The 21,259-nt window shown below is 41.1% G+C and overlaps 1 protein-coding gene across 3 annotated transcripts in view; it reads right to left on the bottom strand.

Moving 5' to 3' along the window:
• Positions 1 to 935: 935 nt before the first annotated feature.
• Positions 936 to 21,259, bottom strand: part of MYRFL (myelin regulatory factor like) — a 116,530-nt gene continuing 96,206 nt past the window's right edge. For 2 of the 3 annotated variants that reach the window (XM_059936483.1, XM_059936484.1), the window contains 10 exons: positions 17,438 to 17,523; positions 14,811 to 14,885; positions 14,675 to 14,727; positions 14,374 to 14,553; positions 7,179 to 7,241; positions 6,434 to 6,521; positions 4,367 to 4,441; positions 1,748 to 1,868; positions 1,354 to 1,428; positions 936 to 1,207 (listed from right to left, as the gene is read on the bottom strand). In XM_059936483.1, the coding sequence (XP_059792466.1) occupies positions 1,121 to 1,207; positions 1,354 to 1,428; positions 1,748 to 1,868; positions 4,367 to 4,441; positions 6,434 to 6,521; positions 7,179 to 7,241; positions 14,374 to 14,553; positions 14,675 to 14,727; positions 14,811 to 14,885; positions 17,438 to 17,523 (903 nt within the window). In that variant the 3' untranslated portion in view covers positions 936 to 1,120. Of the gene's footprint in view, positions 1,208 to 1,353; positions 1,429 to 1,747; positions 1,869 to 4,366; positions 4,442 to 6,433; positions 6,522 to 7,178; positions 7,242 to 14,373; positions 14,554 to 14,674; positions 14,728 to 14,810; positions 14,886 to 17,437; positions 17,524 to 21,259 lie in introns of those variants that run through there. The other variant, XM_059936485.1, reaches the window with a different exon arrangement.

Here is a 21,259-nt window from a genome sequence, read left to right as displayed (position 1 = left end):
GGATAGTGGCCCCCAGTACGAGAACTTGATAAAGGAGGTGGTTGAGGTGTGAGCTCCAGATTGGCTGGTTTGTATTTGAAAATCGCTGGTGGGCAAGTTGTTTACTATAATCTCTACGAACTGGCTAACCCTGGGAGGTGGAGTTCCATGAGGGTCAGCAAGACCCCAAGATGTCAAAACATCAGAATACAGAAAATAAAAGATATAGCTGATACACTCCAGCTAGAGGATTTCCGGCTCTTCTGAGTTGGGAAGGGCATACAAATCTACCCATAAACCAGGCAGAAATATCCAAAGCTAATCAGCTATAAACAATGGAAATGGGTCTTAATGCCCTGTAAGAGAACCCCTTATATGTAGAGGAAGAACAACAAAACAAATCAATGACAACTGGAAGATCAAATGCAACTATCTATCTGAGCCTAGACTGTCTGGGTTACCTTAAAGGACTTGTCACAAGCTAGTGCTTCCCAAAAGGATGCAGAAAGTTAGCATCCATCAAACCTTACAAAGTAGAACTGCAATTATTTTTCTTAAACCCAATTTATTAGCAAGCTACATTCTCTACGCTAGTATATGTAGTGTGCATGCGCGTGCACACACACATGCATTCACATAGCAATAGTTTGCCTAAACGGGAGCTCAGCATCGGACACCACCCACCCCTCCCCCCAACAACACACATATGGTTATCACAAATTCTCAAGAGTCTGTGTTTAGTGGGTCCAAGTTGACATGGCTGAAATAAGCCTTTTTGTTTTTCTCAAAAGCACTGAGATACATTAAGACAAAGTAAAGTTAAACCTACCCATTTTGACTTCACAGCTTCCTTAGTAACAGAAGCAGTATTTTCAAATCCAACAGTGCTGTTTACTCCAGGGAACGTTTTCCTCATAGTCATGGCAAAATCAAACACCACATTATCTCAAGTTCCAGCAAACACTTTATTCTCCTCATTAGTGTCTCAAAACTGTTGGAAGCCAAAGCCTGGAAAAAGCCCTTTGGCAATAAATGTGAATGTTTTACAAAGAGAAGAAAGAAGTTGCAAGAGGTTACAAGTTTCCGTTAACTGTATTTGAGTATTTTTCTTTGGTAAAGTCCCCAAACAAACTTGAATAAATTAGACACAGTGTCGATAGAAGTAAAAGAAGTAGTCTGTAAAGAATATCCCAGCAAAATAAGGATCTGTTGAACAGTCAGCTAAATCCTGTCAGAACAAGGGGGAAAAGAAAAGAGAGAATGATTAATGTAAGAATTAATTGTAGCTAAAGTGTATTTATTTATTTATCTATTTATTTATTTAATGGCCCATTTCTTTCTCACTGAAAAGAAAAAGAAAAAAAGAGAGCTTACCGGTGCAGCTACCCGGAAATGGTATGCGCTGTCAAAGAATGGGGCTGCAGGGAGCCTCCAAATGTGCTGATATCCCTAAATAATGAATGAAAGAGAGATCCATTTCATAACTATATTTTACACTCAAGTTGGAAAGAACATAGGCTGAAAAAGCATTCCTTTGACTGCTGTAGGAGAGGTATTTGTGACAACAGCTTTTGATGGTGTTGCTGGAAAAGTCTGCAGCTTCTGAAGGATGCACAGAAGATGCTGAACAAAGCCCTGTGATCAGAGTCAGCAAAGGGAAACATTCGCCTGTGGCTCATGGCCTCTCTCTCAGGAACAGAGGCTGTGCCACAACTGTAGGCACACTTCTAGAATGGGGACAGAATGCCGAGGAGCTGGAAAACGTTACCTGTGTCATCTCCTGGGAGACTTCTTGGTGGCTTTGCATGCCTTTGGCTTCCCTTTTACTACGGAAACACATATTTCCAAGGGTGAACTTGCACTGGAAGACTATCAATGGCTCTGTTGTGCTTCAAGACACAAAGAAAAGAAAGGGCAAATGGAAAAGAAGTTACCAGCTCCCACTAGGCTACATCTTGATAAGAAGAGGGACTAATGGGAACATAACTTGGAAATCCATTCAAAGTTCCAAATAGGCACGTTATTACACAAAGCTCACGGATGCCAATATACTAGTTCACATCTCATTATAACAGAATCTCAATCTCAGATGACTACTGTTATGGACTGAATGTTTGTGTCCTCTCCAAAATTTGTATATTTAAATCTTAACCTCTAATGTGATGGTGTTAGGAGGCAGAGCCTTTAGAAAGTGACTAGGTCATGACGGTGGAGCCCTCATGAGTGGGAATAGTGCCCTTATAAAAAGGAGCCCAGGTCTCTCGCCCCTTCTGACATGTGAGGACATAGAGAGAAGACGGCTACCTATCAACCAGGAAGTGGACGCTCACCAGACACCGAATCTGTTAGTGCCTTGATCTTGGACTTCCCAATCTCCAGAACTGTGAGAAATGAATGTTTGTGGTTTAAGCCACCCAGTCTATGGGATTCTTGTTATAGTAGCCTGGAACTGACTAAAACTAAAACTGAGATAACATATGACAGTCTCTAAAACCTAATCTCATGACTTAAATCACCTCAACATCAGAATTTCTTATCTCCCTAGATCTTAAAATAATTTTTGGATGTATTCCTTCTCTTTTCACTGGCAGCTGAATTTGCTTCCATCTGAAGTTTCCAGGATTTCAGATTCTGCAGACTCCTGCTCTGGGTAGGTATTGTTTGAATCAGAGAGGCAAACAACACAGGTAGGGATGTGCAGGTGAGCCCCGTGAGGAATTATAAGCTCTTCAAGCTATCAGGGTGGAAGACCTGTCAGAAAGAATGGTTCTTCTCTGGAGGCTGGCCCAAGAATCATCATCAAGAGGGTGAGATCCATCTGTCTTTGGAAACAATATTTTTGCACAAGTGGGACAACCTACAATCTCGGTTGAGTATATGTGTTATTTTAAGATCACCCATGTTAGAAAAAAATGGTTCTTAATCTAAAAAGCCTGATTTAGTGGTTCAAGATGACCTTCTGCCACTTCAGGGGATATACCTCTTCACTTATTTCCCTCCATCGAAGCTAGGAACGAATGAGGAAACGCTGTTCCAGGTTGCTCAGGGAGTGCTAGAGAATAGTACATTTAGCTTTTGCTCTGCCTGTAAATATGGTGGGTTCTGAGCCATGGAATTTTAGCTGCTTGAAACAAACCTTTCCAAGGCAAGCAGTTGGCTTGTGTCATTAGCTCATTGTAGAAGCAAAGTGGATGAGAGAAGGAGTATGAAGTCTGAGTGAAACAGAGGAAGAGATGGGGTGGGGAGGGGGGAGGGACTGATGGAGGAAGAGTAACAGAGCTGGGGAAGCAGAGGGAAAGTGGGGAGGACAGAGGAAAGGGAGAAGAGGGGAAATGTGGAAGGGACAAAGGAGAAACTAACATCAAGAGACACAAAATAAACACCATCTATCTTCACGGTGAGTATCTCACTGCGTAATTTCTGCAAAAGTCTTAAAGTACCATAATTATTTTAAATAGCTGATAAAATAGATTAAATTAGAGTTTTGTGATTTTGGGAGGAAAGGCAGTCATAATATGAAGTGCCTGCTATGTGCCAGGAAGGGGCAATGTTCTTAAATATCTCATGTCACTGGGGAGGCAGGAAAGTGATGGTTAAAAGGAAGGGCTGATTTGAAGCCCAGCTCCACCACTTAACTCGCTATGAGTTTCGGGACAGGCTTTTTGACCTCTCTAAACTAAGTGTTCCCATCTGAAAAGGGTTGTTGAGAGGATTATATGACCCAGTAGTAAACTGTAGAGTGTCTGGCATATAGTCTGTGCTCAGCAAATGGTAGTTATTAATTTCACTGTTATTATCTGTGATTCTCACAGCAGCTCTCCTTGTTATGGTATAATGTCAAACACATCTTACAAATGAATAAACAGTAGCTCAGAGAGGATAAGTGGTTTCCCCAGGATTACAGAATTAGTAAGTGACAGAGACAAAATCTGAACACTGGTCTTCCCACCTCCAAACTCTGACTTCTTTTTTTCAACTCCCTTCGGGGAGGGGGTGGTGTCTGCATTAGCATTGCTCCCAGAAGCTCACAAAAATGTGCAGCCCCCCACATCCAGGGGCCAGGGCCACACTATTACTCTAGTTCCCACCCCAATTCAAAGGGACACAGCCAGGGGCAGTCTGAGAGCATCAAACCCAGGGTCACTGTCACTTTGTAGGTATGAGTATACAGCACAGAGCCTTTCCATTCCACTGGAGGGAGCCTGGAAGGTCCCAACCTTCATTTTGAAAACCCCTCCCTCAAGCTGGCCTAACTCTCAACCCAACCATTATTCTTTAACTGATAACTTTCCACCTCCTAACTTATTGATCAAATTGTGAAGGAAATTCAGTATTGTTATTCAAATAATGATAAAAACAGAATTGTCTTTTACAGCTATGCACTTACTTGATTTCCAGAGAGAATTTGACATTGGTGGGTGTGTACTTATTAACAGGAATATGGTAATTGTAATTTCCAGACCTAATTATGGGAAAAAAAATACAAATCAAAATACTCAGGAAAGGGTTCAAAAGGCTTTTTTCTACTTTTTGTATACTGTGTAAACTGTGAAATATTCTATAATACGTAACAGATACAGAAAATCAAGTTTAACATGGCATAGTTTCATGTTTTTCAAAGACATACCTGTCAAATTTCAAAGTGATCTCTTTTGGATCTTACTATATATGAAATATACCACAAAGATTTATGGTTTGTTAAAATACACAGAAGAAATGACAGAAAGTCAAATCCCAGACCAAATGCACAAAACTAAACAAATAGGAAATGACTTCAGTTCCCCTTAAGGAGATACAGATTTCAGAAGACAAATGAGGCAAAGTCCTCAAACTAACAATCCCTCTGGAAAGGAAAATTGGAAATAATAAATACCAGCTTTTTTACAGTAAACCACTCCCTTTTAGGCAACATTAGCAGGAAATATCATGTACTTTCAGAACTGGAATCAACTAAAATTATTATAGTCCTAATTACCATTTAGTAATGGAGAAAACTGCAAGACAGAAATGCTTATACAGACATTCCTCCTGCCCTTGACTAGGGATGCTTGGGGAAAGGGGGGAGTTCCATTGATTCATATTGTAATGAAAACTCTAGCAAAAAGGCTTATTGTATCTAATACAAGTTCTTATGACTGGCCATCCCTTGAATTATATGGAGAAATAACTTAAAACCAGATAAATGGGGAAAAGAGCCAATCATTTTAAATTTCCATTAATGAATATTAAACTGGGTTGTTAAAAATAAGAAAGCAAAAATAAAAGCAATAGATCTGAACTGGGATCAGGAGGGCTTTGTCCTACTGGAGGAAGCTTAGGTAAATAGAATTCATTTCCTACTATGTGCCTCCCAACATCTGTGTGCTTTCCAGGAACACAACTCCTTAGCTAGTAAGTATCCTCATCTTACAGATGAGAAACAGGTATGCAGGGAGAATAAACATCTTGTCAAAGTGCTGGAATTTGAACCCAAATCATCTCACTCTTCATCACATCATTCTACCAAACCAATTATGTCTGTCTCTGACTTTTTCAAGCTCACTGAGCCTCAAGTTTTGTAATGGCAAAATGGGGATAATACCAACCTCATGTGATTTTGTGAGAATTCAATAAGATAATGAATGTAAAGGTCATAAACAAATCATAAAGCACCATACAGGTTATTTTCAAAAGTCAGGACCATCAGCCTGAAGCTTAAGGTACATTAGGCTGAAAAAGAAATAAGGCTGAGAATCCGTAGGATTTGTGACACCAATTCGAAATACACAGCCTTGCCTTTAACCTAGCAGGCTTAAGTATTAGCAGGCTTAACTAACCAGTAAATACTGATCAAATAAAGAAAAAATAACTCCTTATTTTTAATGACTACAACTTGCATATTGTGTTTGCTGAAGCTTCTATGCTTGCCCTCTATGCGTCTAGATGCATTGTTACCTTGATGCAGGCGATACACTAGAGATGAACATTGCTGATAACTTCTGCAGTACCCAGATTTTTTTCTCTTAACTGAAAAGGTTAGGATAAGCTATATTTTTTCAGCAATTAAAATAATGATATCCCTTGTTATTAAAATATACAAATGTCAGGTCACTCATAACTTGGAGCCATCAGTAATAATGTCTTTCTTTTCTATAAAATTAACTAACAGCTCTGTGCCTATGGTATGTGGCCTCAGAGAGTCAGCCACAGAGCTGCCCCCTAAGCTTTTAGCTTTGGACTTACCCATTAAACCAGGAGACTGTAATCTTTGGAGCTGTGGTTTATTGACATTTGCTAATACCAACCATTTTATGATTCCCTCTTCCACCATACAACAAATGTGTTTTCACTTAAGGAGCAATGTAAGCACACATCGGTTTTACCGGGTAGCATTAGCTTTCATTCCAGTCTCAAAAACCCAGAGCCCTGAGTAAATTCCAGAAACAATCAGGGGATAATGGGGAGGCTTACCCACCCGCACTGGAGGCTTCTACTGCAATATTGACGATCTATTATTTGCTGGATTTCCATAATCTGAATAGAACTGATGGTTGTATCAATCCCTGAATTGAGAAGAAATAAAGTAAACTCTTCTGCAGAGAAAAAGAGCATTGTGCTCCAGCGCAGGCTCCAAATTGCAGAATGTGAAACAAGAGTTTCCTAGATAAATGGATTCCATTTGCATTCAAATGGGGGGAAAAAAGGAGAAGAAAGGGGGGAAGGCTTTTGTTGTTGTTAAAGTAAATTTTAAGAAAACTAAAAAAAAAAAAAAAAAAAAAAAAAAAAACAAGCTCCAATAGACAGCCTCATAACATCCAAAAGAATGCCTGGATCATGGAAGTCCTACTAAATTGAAATTTATTGAAAATGGAGAGCGCAATGTGATATGCAATCTGGCCAATAAAGAAAGATTCAACAAAAATCAGAAAACAGAAAACCAACTAAAAATTTAGCAGAAGAATAGAAGAAGAGAGCAGGAAGTTCAAATAAATTATTAAAATCCATGAAGATCAACCAAAAGGCCTAGCGGTATGCAACCATTTCTAATGCCTCCTTAATGGTTAGGCAGCCGTCGATTATCGAAACGTAATCCCACGGGTGTTTGTGGCAGAGTGCAGCCTCCTTCCCTGTGCCTTACTCCAGTAATGCTTTCACAGCTTGTTAGTATTCTGCCCGGCTCCACAAAACCAAAGAAGAAAGTCACTTAAATATAAACTTACAGTCGCTCCCCCAGTCAAGGTTGGTTAGCGCCTGTCCTGCCAAGAATGATGTGCTCCTGTCTCCTGAAGAGGAAAAAAGTCTGTCAGTCTTGAAGCTTGTTCGGGATGAGAAGAAACCCAGTGTGTGCCCTAGTTTGTCTCTGTCAGTTGAATGTTTCCCCCACCTTTCAACCCATCACATCCCTATGCCATTTCTTACAGAGCTAGTTTACTGTCACCCTTCTCCAGAAAGCCATCTGTTTCGGACTGAATTATGTCCTCCAAGTTCTTATGCATGAAGCCCTAACCCCTGGTAACTCAGAATGTGACTGTGTTTGGAGATGGGCCTTTAAAGTGATAATTAAATTAAAATGAGGCTGTTAGTGTGGGCCCTAATCCAATCCGAGTGGCATTCTTATAAGAAGAGGAGATTAGGACATGAAGAGGCCTGCTTGCATGGAGGAGAGACCTTGTAAGGACACAGAGAGAAAGCGGCCATCTTTGAGCCAAGGAGTGAGACCTCAAGAAACCAGACCTGGTAGCACCTTAATTTGGACTTCTAGCCTCCAGAACCGTGAGAAAATAAATTTCTGTTGCTTAAGTCACCTAGTCTGTGGCATTTCGTTATGGCAACCCCAGCCGACTAAGACACCATCCCGGATTAGATCACTGCAGCTCACAGCTCCCCCCCTTCCACTGCCATGGCATGTATTATTACTGAATCCTCTAAGTGGTGATCAATCAGTAATATCTTCTCTATCACTGTACCAAAGGGCACTTTATCTCTGGATTGTTACTTTCCACGTATCTTTGCCCTTTCTCAACAACTCCAGAATAGGGAACCTCTACTAACATTCTTTGAATAATCTATAACTCCAAGCATAATGTGATCCACTCAGGAAAAAAGCGAGCTTAAGTTAAAAACTGAGCTGCAGCCAGCTGAGGAGAGGGCTCAAATCACTGGTATGGGGCGAGAGCTTGCTTGTGGGGAAGGAAGCCAGGGGAGTGGTTATGACCCGGCAGAGCCGAAAAGGCATTTTAAAAGCAATATTGAAAAGGTAACCACTCAGATGACTGTTGTTAAGGCTATGGGAAAAAAATGTATCTTTTTAAAGTGGATGGTAAAAGCAACCATTTAGTGAGTTGTTAAGCAAACCTAACAAAAGAATTTTAAAGTTTTTGCAGTCAGTTTTTAAATTTGCAGATGTTTTTTCAAGTATATGTACTCTGTATTGCAGTCCTTCATTTTCATTAAATATCTATGTTTTTCAATATAATTTTGGGCAAAACACAAAGACGTTAACCTTATTTAACAAGAGACATAAGTTAAAACAATATGTGCTGCTTTCATGGGAAAGAAAAAGAGACAAGAGCTAAAACAAGTTTCTGTATGGAATTTCAGGGTAGAAAGCAAAGCAACGGTGCAGACTTCTGGGGGTCAGTCGCTCCTAAGTATCTGTCCAGGTTAGTACTTCTCACACTAAGTGGAAGGGCTGGTTCACTTGTCTAGAACTGTGAGCTTTTGGAAGAGTGCATCTTGTTCACTGTTGTATCCCCACATAAGGCAATGCCAGGCTCAACTGTGGGACTCACTACACATCTGTGGAAGGATGGAAGGAGGAGAGTCAGGGAAAGAGGAAGGAAGAGAGGAGGGAAAGCCAATCATGTGTCTTCTAGAAAAATGTTTCCTCTTCCACACTCAAAGGAGACACCCCTAGGGGATGGGTACAGAGGGATGGTAGGAGTGGACTCGGGGAGCTGGGCTTCTTCATCCTGTTAGCAAATGGGAGTGAGACAACTTGAAGGCGAGGCAAGTTTCCTGAAAATCCTTCCCAGCGTGATGCTTCCCTTTAAGAAGAAATGGACCTTGATATATGGTGATTTTCTAGAAAATTGAATATTTCCCTTTACCTAAAAATGTATATAGTCTAAAAGGCCTCCAGATTTCTTGGATTCCAGCTATTCAAATAGTAATTTTCGAGCACATGTCTCCTGCTATGACTTTTGCTTATGACTGCTTCCATAGAAGGCTCATTTACAAGGCAAATGAGGCATAAAGAGAAGGGGAAACCTGACTTCTCTATCCTGTCTGTTTTCTTTCCCTACCTTTTGTTCTATTTTCCTGCTGAATTTTCAGGAAAAAGGTCATTGTAAAGTCTGGCAGTAGAACTACAGAGTTGCCTTACTTCCACAGAAGTGTATTTCTGGGTTCCTGGAGACATAGAACCCTGTGATAAGATTTAGCATCTAATGGGATAAAGTGTTTTTTAACAGTAATAAAAAGGTGAAGTTGAGAGATAATCTTGCAGCTTAGAATTATGAAAATGGCTTTTCAAAAGCAGGATTGGAAATAAATTTTGAGTCTCCTGTAAAACACCTCCACTTTGTCACTTCTCTGAGGCAAGACTACTCAATTCCGAAAGGCTGGTTATTGGAAAACCATAAATTCTCCTGTAGTCATACAGGGGTGGCTCTCATTTTACAAGTGCCTTCCAGCAATATTCCCTATAAAGTTAATATACATTCCCAGTGGTTTCCATCGCAAAGTTGGAGATATATTTCACAGTCAGCAGATGAGATCTCCCCATAAACTAAATTAGAAACTTCTGGAGAGGAGAGACTTAAGATGGTGTCCAACCAAAGTATATCCTGTCGTGGTAGAATGTGTGTATTGCACTACTTGTAAAACTGCGCTGATGGCTGCGTCCCAATACATCTTGGATACCTTTTTCTTTCATGATTGAAACAGGCTCAGGCCAAGAAAAAGTCAATGAGCCCAACCAATCGACGACTGAGTCCTTTAACACGGGGAAACATTTTCTTTCAATCATTGACTCTTCTCAGAGGTCTGGTCTCCAAATCAAAATAAGCATGAATTACAGATGCCTTTTGCTTTGTGAGATTTTAAAAGTCTTTACCAAATCTCTTAAAATCTGTAGAACTCCACTGATGCTTTTTCCCACAGGCTCTTAAGTTTTTAATATCTAACTCTGCTGCCTATTTAAATCTTTATTGGTTCCATAGATTAAAGTCTGATGCATCACACTCAGTTCCTCAGAGTAGAAGCTGAACATTTTGAAATACCCACTTTCCACTTCCTATTAGTCTTATGCAAACCTTTTATTAAGTGTGAGAAGAGGGGATAACCTTTCTGAAAGACATTTTAAGCAACCAACTTAGGCCCAAAGGAAGAATAATGGCTTGAGCTTAGCATGTCATAAAAATGCTGATTTCCCTGTACTTATTTTACTAGTAGTCTTACGCCTCAGGAAGGAGGCTCATAAATGTGTTCTGGGGCTTGGTAAACTATTAGATATTACTCCACATCTCACTGAGAGTTAGTCTAAGTTCTTTTTAATTAAAAAATTTTTATTCTTAAATTTGTAATTGGTCTTAAATGCCTCAGAGACTTCTTGTTGAAAAGAATATTTGCCTGGTTTTCTCTTTTGGATTTAGGAACCCTGATGTTATATGTTGCCCTGGACAGAGGCAAAAGATGGAGCAGCAGCAGAGGAGAAATGCTTTTCTTCAGGCCCCCAGAAATATCCCACACTGGGCACAACAGCTCAGTGGCTGTAGGCACACAACGGAATATTACTTAGCCATTAAAAAGAGTGAAATAATGCCATTTGCAGCAACATGGATGGACCTAGAGATTATCATACTAAGTGAAGTAAGTCAGACAAAGACAAATATATGATATCACTTATGTGTGGAATCTAAAAAGATGATACAAATGAACTTATTTACAAAACAGAGACTCACAGACATAGAAAGCAAACTTATAGCACCAAAGGGGAAAGGGGAGGAGGGATAACTTGGGAGGTTGGGATTAAAATATACACATTACTATATATAAAATAGATAACCAACAAGGACCTACTGTATAGCACAGGGAACTATACTCAATATCTTGTAATAACAAATAATGGAAAAGAATCTTACATATATTTTTATCTCACTTTGCTGTACACCTGAAACTAACACAACATCGTAAATCAACTATATTTCCATAACATTTTTTTTTAATGGCTATAGGCAAAGGGGAGGGGGCAGAGGGTGCTGAAAGGGCTTTCTAGAGCCATAGAGTAGATACTTTCTGCATCTTCTAGAGTTGATCCCAGGTACATGCACACACCAAGCCCAAATAAGTGGAGGCAGAATGGTGGGGACAGGGGACCCAGATTTCGATTTCTACTTTGCTCATAATTCACTGCAGAATCTTAAGCAAAGTCCTGAGCCTCTATTTCATCAGTCATAAAATGGGTAAATTGGTATAAATCAGAGATTCTCCTGACCTGGGGACTTTGGAATCCCAGATGATTACATAAAAGGGTCTGTGGTGTTGGCTGTGGACTTGAAAAGTAACAATCTCTCCCATAGATTTGTACCATTTTTCAAATGTTGCTGTTGAATTAACAAAAATAATTCAATTAAAAGCTTAACAGAATTTATAGTTACATTCTCCCTCTACGTACTTTCTCAAATAATTGTAAAAACATAATGGATTCATAATCTCAGGGTCAAAAAGTCAGGGAGCCACTGGTGTAGCTGCTCTCTGACCTTCTATGACTCTAAATCCCCCAGAGTTTTCAAGTTTCCTGAAGATTATAGTAAATAGAACATTTAAATCCTTTCAGTTTTTTTTCTTAAGTTGAAAGAGGGAAGAGGGAACAACTTTCCCAGTGTGTCAGAGAGCCTGATAAAGCAGAATTTAAACTCCATTTTTAGCCAGAGAAGCTGATAGTTGTGTCTAGGAGGACACAGCCAGACACCTTGGAGCAAATCTTCTTTCTTTGGGAGTCTCTTCAGTGTCTCTCATCATTATGGAAACATAAGATGAGCAGACACTCATTGTCCCAGAGAAGATGGCAATAAACCTTCATGTGGTTTGATAAGGGCTACTCTTCCCAGTATCCCCTTGATGTGAAGAGCTGGTTGCTATAGGAGTGAATCTGCTCAAAGGTCAAAAAACTTTTCGAAAATGAAGATTGGGCCAGTTCCCAACCTCTTCCTGTTCAGGATTCATTGTTATCCACCTCACATGGGTGAGATGGTCTCATTTGAGGACTGTTCTCAGAAAATGACACCAAGGTGGACTCCCAAGGTAAGGAAAAGGTTTACCAGCCACAAGGTTCCATGTGCTTTAAAAAGGGAAGGAAGGGGGCTTCCCTGGTGGCGTAGTGGTTAGGAATCCGCCTGCCAATGCAGGGGACACGGGTTCGAGCCCTGGTCCGGGAAGATCCCACATGCCGCGGAGCAACTAAGCCGGTGCGCCACAACTACTGAGCCTGTGTTCTAGAGCCCCAGAAGCACAACTACTGAAGCCTGTGAGCCACAACTGCTGAAGCCTGCGGGCCTAGAGCCCGTGCTCCACAACAAGAGAAGCCACCGCAATGAGAAGCCCGCGCACCACAACGAAGAGTAGCCCCCACTCGCTGCAACTAGAGAAAGCCCGCGCGCAGCAACGAAGACCCAACGCAGCCAAAAATAAAATAAGTAAAATTTAAAAAAAAAAAAAAAAAAAGGAAGGAAGGTTCTGGGGGATTTCTGAGACAGTAATGGATTTTTCCATATTTAAAACTATTGAAGATATGATCACTGAAACTGAAAATTTCTTCCTTCAAATTGAACTTTTATCCTCACTCTGTAGTGATGCATCTGTTCCCAAGTTCAATGAAAAATTGCTTTCATGAGAAAAACACTACAAGCGTTGCCTCCTATAGGTGCGGGGGATAGCTTAGCTTCCTCATTGGAAAAAAAGGGGATAATAACAGTGCCTATCTTTCAAGCTTGTGAGGACTAAAGGACTTACTCATGTAGCCTACTTATGACAGTGCCTTGCATACAACAGTAATACCTCATTATGTGGCGTTACTGATGATGGTGATGATGATGATTTGTAGAAGTTATTTATTCAAGCCTCGAATATGAAATAATATCAAAGGAAATTACATTCCTGCCCCCAAACTTCAACCACTGACCATAGTCTACATGTCATTAGTCATCAGGTCTACTCAAAAATATTCTGGCTCATCTTCTTCCAGGCATGTGTTGGGTCTGCACTTCACCAACTGTTTTTAAATTAGACATGACCAATGTCACTTGCTTTGACCAGTAACATGTAAGCAGAAGTGACTTGTGTTACACCCACATGGAAGCTGTAAGAGCCAGTGCACAATTTGCCCTGTTCTCTTACCACCTCTATAGAGGCTGTGGAAATATATACTGAGAAGGAGTCTCTATCAGCTGAGTCCTGAATGGCATGATGAACAAGATCCCTCTTTTGACCGACATTTGACGTATAGAGAGAGTCAAATAAATTTTTGTCACGTTAAGCCACAGTGATTTGGGAGTTGTTACCACAGCATCTTAACTGATAAGTCACACTGATATGTATGTATTGTTATTATTAGCATCATCATCATCATCATTATTTTAGACACTTGTTAAAATGTGTATATACAGAAGGAGATTTCTAGAAACAATAACTTAGTATACATTGGGATGTATAGTATTTGATCTTACAGAGATAATTACACTTTTAGTCCTTGATCAAGTTTCCATAATTTTATTTATTTATTTATTTATTTTTTGGCCGTGCAGCATGCGGGATCTTAGTTCCCAGACCAGGGATCAAACCCGTGCCCCCTTCAGTGGAAGCGCAGAGTCCTAACCACTGGACCGCCAGGGAAGTCCCAATTTTTTTAACATGAAAATTCTGTTACTTAAAGAGTATCAGTGTGTGTCTGTGTGTCTGTGTGTGTGTCTGTGTCCCAAGGAGGAGGAAGAAGAAGATAATCTGAAAGTGGAAGCCTTTTTCAGGGACTTAAAGCTTACCCTGAACTCATTAGAATCTTCAAAGCCTTTTACATTTTGCCCTACTTGGTTTGGGCAGAGAGCCCAGATGCCACATCATTTTATAAGTTCTAAGTGAGCCAAAAGATCTACCCATCCTCACATAATTACTTCTCTTGTGCTACTATTACTATCTTGGTTGGCAATGAACAAATGAGACCCTTTCACTTGAATCAACCAAAATTTCATCCCTGGGTGGGGAACTCAATATTGTAAGTGATTACAAGTTTGTGTATTTGTGTTTTCAAAGATCTTGCCACCCCAAATACAAGAGTGGAACCATTAACAGACTATCCAAGTAGATAGAAGGGAAAAACCTCAGGTTCAAAGCACTAGTTACTCTTTGAACATTCTTTACCTGCCCATGGCCTCTGATGGGGCTCCTTCTCCTTGGGCTGTCTTTGCACAGGGCTTGAGAGGACTCTTCTTGTTCCCCAGATGGGACAGCAATAAGTCTCCTGACATGGCAGGATCTCACAGAAAGTGATCTCTGGTACTTGGAAGGGGGGTTGTGTGGTTGCCAGAGATGTATTAGGTGCTGCAAGGCATTGGACAGAGGGGAGGAAAGTGATGAGGTTAACCTGAAAGGCTGGTTCTTCTATTGACAATTCACATGAAACCCAGGCTGGGTTTGAGGGTGAGGAATGTGACGATCTTACCCAAGGGGGAAGCTGTGGGTGGCAGAGCCGGATCCTGGGAGCTGGTGAGGTTGCTGGAGGAGGAGAACAAAATAATTAATGAAAGAGGCCTTCAAGAATCCTTCTCCCCAAAGGAAAACAAGACTGGAATTCTCACCTCGAAGGGAGACTTGGGGTACATCGGTCCTGATCTTTTAAGCTAAGTATGTAAAGGGAGACTATTGTCAAGCCACTGTTAAAAAAAAAAAAAGAAAGAAAGAAAGAGTTATGTGGCAGATTTGATGCCAATATATTTCACACAACCAGCTGGCCAGAGATGTCCTCTCCCAGGCCACACAGATGGGAGAGGAGGGGGCGGGCGGCCAGGGCTGACAGAAGCACCATGGAAGCCAGCACAGTTCTGCTTCTCAGCCCTGGTGAGAAAAAGCCCCCAATCTTCCTGGAGCTCAGAGGCTCCCTGGCTACTCCAGGCTGACGGATTTTTCCACAAAGCAGCCCCCTGGCCCTGGCAAGCTGTCTCAGAAACGTCTGTCACTAGTGGAAGATTACAAGAGGAAGCAGGAAGCCTCACTGGAGGCAGCCCTCTGCTCCTTGCAGGCAAAACTCAGAGCACAGTTCATATCCCCCCGGTGGAGGGCGTCCACACTGTGGTGTTGGGAAATGAAAGGCCACACAGGTTTAGTCAGCAGTAGGTGCCAAACCCTTTGGCCGCTTCTGACATCTTCCTGCTGCCTGTCTTTTCAGAGCACAATACACCAACTTGGACAGAGGAAGGAAAAAAGTACAATAAAGCATCCATTTCCACACTACATGACTTCAAAATAATGAGTGTATCTTTCCCCCCGATTATCAGAACTTATATAACCAAAAGGAAGCTTACCTTAAAGGTCCTGAGCTTTGGGAAGCTCTTCCCAATATTGCTCACACATCCAAACACTCAGCATTCTCCTCTTTCGAGGGTGTCTCTAGAACTCTCTCTACAATCCTGCCGTGTGCTGGGCCTGACACAGGGGACCTTACTTGACCTCTTGCCGGCTTGATGTCACATCTGGTTCTCTAGACTCAACTCCTCATTAGTATTGATATCTTGTTCCCCATGAAAGGTAGTGGATTTACCATCATTAAATATACACAAAGAAATGTGCCACACATTTGAATGCTGCTCATGAAGAAAGGATCCCCAGAGTGTTCTCAGCAGCAGCTTGTTACTGCCCAGTGAGCACAGCCCTGCCTGGGAAAAGTGGTGCTGAGCTCCAAAGATGCCGTTAGACAGAATCTGTGGCGTCGCCCTGGCAACTACTTGCTGTGGTCCAGTCTCCCTGACTTTGTTCTCCCACATTTCCCATTTTCTATCTCCCTATTACTAATCCTTAAATACTCTTTCTGATTTGTTTGCCATCTGCATCATTGCATGGCCCGGGCAACTTCTAGGATCATAGAATGAAACGGACATCTGCTTCTTTCTTTAGGGTTTTGACACTTCTCAGGTACACCACAGGCCGGAAACAAGACAATAAGCCCAATACCATTTCTGGTCTTAGAGGTCAACAACATTGGAATTCATAAGATCTGATAAGCACATTTAAAAAGCAGTCTCTTCATATCAAAATTAGACTTCCTATAAGCTTTGCATTGGATTTTCATGGGAATCTGTGTCTCTAGAGAATGTTAAGCATGTCTGTGAAAAGTAGACGCTCACACTCTCCTGAGCTGGGAATCCCAGAAGAAGACAAGTTCACTTAGGAGAGCGAGAAAAGTACACCAGTTTCTAATGGGAATTCTATGTAGTGGTGTCAAATACTTGGGGATGCTTCCTGCAGTGGGCAGTAGCAAGTGAAAAGTTAAAATGCTGAGGGGAGAGAAGGGTACAGAGAGACCCACAATGTCTCCTATAACTGAGAAGCTGCTTTAGATCAAGGAACTGGAAGCATCCTTGGGACCATCCCTTACTTAGCCTCTGAGGGTAACTGTATCTTCTGAGACAAGGCCCAGAAGCTAGTCCTTTTCCACACTAACAAAGCATTTTTGGAGGGATAGATAAATACCCCTTCCACCATGTAAACAGACCAAAAACAAGAAGGCAAGGAGGACACAGGAAAGATGACCAGGGCTCAAATGCTGAGGAGCCATCATAGCAGCAGCACGAGCCTGAAGACCAGAGACCTGATAAAAGACTTATCATCCCAGTAAAGGATGACCCCTCCTCCCTGCAAAGGAGGGATGGCAGTCAAAAGGCACGCAATGCTTGCATAGCAAATGTATTTGCTTTAACTGCTTAGTACATTTGGCTACAATTTCATCATATTGCATATCTTGGGGTAATCTCAGTCTCTTTTGGTATAAAATCCAGAAGAATTCTAATAATATGAATATCCATGGGAGAGTGGATTGTACCTACTCACTCTTTTCGCCTAAGTATATAGGAAGGAGAGCAAAGATTTTGAGAAAGTTATTTGCAAGACTAAAAAAGATACACACACACACACACACACACACACACACACACGAAAGGCACAGGGAACTGGTAAAAAATATCAGTTGATTAAAAAAAAAGATCATCCTTCATCTCACATTTAAGAACAGAAAGCCTGTGCTTCTTTTCTTCAAAGTATGAGTTTATAAAGGGCTCCCGTATCTCTAAGCTAAATCAAAGGCCAATGCCTGGTTTAAAGGGCTCCTTGTCTTCAAAGTAAATAGAAAGTCAGTCCCCAGTTCATGTGCGAGAAAAGGAAGATGGGAAGAGAAAAAGAGCTTGACACAGCACAACACTGATGTTTTTCTTACCAAAATGCCATCACAGCAATGAGAGTTATAACCAAGGTCTGGAAAACCCAGTTAGGACACGACTGTTTTTTTCCTGAAAAAGAAACCTATAAAAAATTCAGCAATGAGAAATGAAAAATCAGTGATACCAACTTTGAGAAGGATGCCTGAAGACTCATTCCCCAGGGGATCTTTGCTGCTCCCTTCAGCCTACATCTCCCTCCTTCTCTCTGCCTCTGAAAACGAAGTCCTTTCAAAGCCAAGTTCTTCCCTTTTCTTGGCACTCCAGGCTACACTCTCTCTTCCCTGCAGGACAATTGTCTGTGCCATTCATTTAGTGCTTATTCTTGAAGTTTTATGAGAGAAGAAGACCTACCAGACAATATACTGTCAGAACCCAGAGGTCCATTTCTTTTAATAGGATACTTTTGAAAATCAAAAGGTCTTCAAGACATAATAGAATAAATACCAATGGAAGAACTTCAGGCAGCATGATAAATTGTAGAAAAGATTTTTGTGGCATGAAATACTATTAATTACTCCTTAAATCATATACAATTTTTTCCAATGCTGCTACCTATTTTTGAGGACTCTTCTGGGCCTAGGTCTTATTTATTCTTACATCCATTCAACAAATATTCATTAAGCACTACTATGAGCAACGCTATAGGGGGATATGAAAATAAGTAAATTACACTCTATAGGAAGTGAGTGAGACAAACCTTTAGGACTGGTACATGTTGGCATTAAAAACTTGCACATAAGGAATGAGCCAAGAACCATAGGAGAGACAGCTGTGCAACTGGTGAGGAATCTCGCTGGACATACAAGAGGCTTTCTGCCCAGTTAAATATGGTGCTCCTTAAATATGAGTTTCCTACTAATGCAATAGAGAGTATTATGTTTGCTTCCTTCTGGGGGTACAGGATTGGAAGGGAATTGGAGGATGGTGGTAGTTAAGAAATAGTTTTAAATTGGTCTTTGAATTTCTTTGGCAGGTTATCTGCATAAAGAAAATGTTCTTCAATGTAATATCGGGGTGGGGGGGAATTAACCACACCCTTTTTAACAAGTACCCAAATTTTAGGGCTATCATAACTGAGTCATCCATAAGTGCAGTAGGAAGCCACTTTGAATACCAAGAAGTGGATGGTTTATACCATTCCTACATCCCACTGGAACGGTTTTGAGGACGTCCTAATAGTGTGCTGCGCAAAGAAAGAACTCAATGAAATTTGTTGAATTGATTAGAACTAAATAGTATTAACCTCAGGATAAGAGCTTCCCCCTCCAACCTACTCCCCAAAGCTGCCAGATTATTTTAAGTCTCCATGCTTTTGCTCAAAATCCTTTGACCTCGTATAGGAAAATGGCCTGAGACCTGGGGTCAGACCTGGAGTCAAGCCCTGAACAAGTCATCTAAGTGTCATTGATCCTCATTTTCCTCATCAATAAAATAGGAAGGATAAAATCATACCTGCCTACATTTCAGAGTTATTGGGTGGACCTGATTAACAGAGAAATGTTTCTCAAGTTCAAGTCTGCATGAGAATTACTATGGAGCTTGTTAAAAAATCTAAACGCCCTGAAAAATTCTGATTCAATAGGTTTCCATTTAGAGTGAGGTGGGGGGCTGTGAATCTGTAAGAAGTGAGATAATGAAAAGTACCTGTGTTTGCTAATATGTTTAGAATAGATAACTAGTAAGAACCTGCTGTATAGCACAGGGAACTGCACATCGCTGTACAGTAGAAACTAACACAACACTGTAAGACAACTATACCCCGATTAAAACAATAAATAAATAAATAAATTTAAAAATAAACATACTCATTGAGATGATACATCATTTATTCAGTATGATCCATTTGACCTCTATGTTACTAATTTTCATAATACCCTGAATTGTGGGGGGAGGCGGGCTCTCAGAAGAAGCCTGTTTGTTCCTTCCCTCTCTCCCTCCTCCTCCACATACTCAGTGAATTTTTACTCGAACCCTGAGGTCTTTCTCACCTCGCCCCAATCATCAACACACAGCAAGAATCACCCACCTACCTCTTGGAAGTAAAGAAAGAGAAGGAAAGGAGAGGAACCCTTTGGATTGGATGAGACCTTAATCTTCCTCCAGAACGAGCATCATCTTGGCCAGCATTGGCCCAGCCAGGCTTCTCACCATCGGGTAAAGCCCACCAACTGCTCATAGCCAGCACTTTGCTCATTAAGGCCCCCACCCAACCCAGGAGGACCACTCTCCACCCATACACTTGTGTTTCAATGCTCCAAGGATCTTGGAGGCTTTGAGGAATAAAGGTTACCTAGGGGGTTGGTGTATGGAAGGGAAAGTTAACCTCGGAGAAATAGCCAAAACCTCCTAGAAAGATAGTACAGGGAGAGCAAAACACCACCATTACTTGTATTTTATCAAGCTCCCTGGAAGACTCTGATATATGCCAAAGTATGAGAACCACTGAAATAGTGGGTTTGAAAATACTAAATAGCGGTAGACACTTATATAGCACTTATGTGCCACACACTCTTCTGAGTGCGTTATGTATACTAATTTATTTAACCTCACAGTAATCCTCAACTACTCTATAAGGCAAGTACTGTTATCATCCCTCTTTTAGAGATGGGGAAACATGAGTCCCAGGAAGGCTAAGTTCCTCACTCAAGATCACACTGCTAGTAAGTCACAGAGCCAGGGTTTGAACCAAAAAACACTTGGTTCCAGAATCTATGCTCTTAACCCCAATGCCATGCTGCCTCCCTTTTCTGCCTGTAAAGAAAGGATACACTATACTACTTAGATATTATTGTTATTATTCAAAAAGTCTTCATGGCTGCCAAATGAACTCCTTAACTGGTGATCCAGAAACTGAGCCTAACTTATATTTTCAGCCTTAACTTCTACTCTCCTCCCTAACAAACTCCCACCTAGTCCTTCAAGGAAGCTGGTGCCAGCTCCCAGACCTTGGCTTGTGCCATTCCATCTGAAACCTCTCCAGCAGCACCTGTCACTTTCTAGCCAAAGCTTACGCCCCCTTGAAGGCCTGGGTCCTATGATACTCCCACGGTGCTCTGAGCCTCTGCAATATTTATCACATCCGGGTACAACTGTTCTTTGTATTCTCTTCTGATCTTCCCTGGCTACCTTAAAGTTCTTTAGAAGGGGCCACATCTTACTCACTTTTGCATGCACAGGGGCATAACTGTGCCCCAACTCCCCCACCACCCATACACCCAAGACACTGAATCTCTTAATGCTTTAAATTTAGATTGTGAGCCTTCAGGGAATAGTTTGAGACTGGGCTATCCATTCATTCATTCATTTGACAAATATTTCTTGAGTACCTGCTCTGTGTCTGTCCCTGGGGACACAGAGTGAGGAAGGCTGACACAGAGCCTGTTCTCATGGACCATATGTTCTAGTTAATATTCTGAGAAAACTGCAAAATAAAAAGATTCTGTGTGTGCAAGATGGGCACTACAGAGGTTGCACAGGAACCAAATTGTACCAATCAGGGCCTCCATGGATGTAGATACAATTCCCTCTATCCCCTTGCAAACTGGTTAGTACAAAGAGCACCTTCCCTACACAATATTTTTAGTATTTTGTGTTTATTGAGCAACCTGCTATGTGCTGGGCATTGTGCTAAGGGCTTTCGCTCATTTAATCCTATCAATACTCTTTGTAAGGTAGATGTTATTATTATCTCTGTTTCCTAATGCAATTAAGTAAACTTGCCCCCAAACACTTCTACATAAACATTTATCCATGTATTTATGCCTATTGGTATACCAAGAAACTTGTCCACAGCATAACATTTTAGTAGTTTTTAGTAG

Source organism: Balaenoptera ricei, chromosome 10 (genome assembly GCF_028023285.1).
Source record: "Balaenoptera ricei isolate mBalRic1 chromosome 10, mBalRic1.hap2, whole genome shotgun sequence".
NCBI lineage: Eukaryota > Metazoa > Chordata > Mammalia > Artiodactyla > Balaenopteridae > Balaenoptera > Balaenoptera ricei.
The sequence above is the reverse complement of the archived record's forward strand: the minus strand, read 5'-3'. Positions and strand labels throughout refer to the sequence as shown.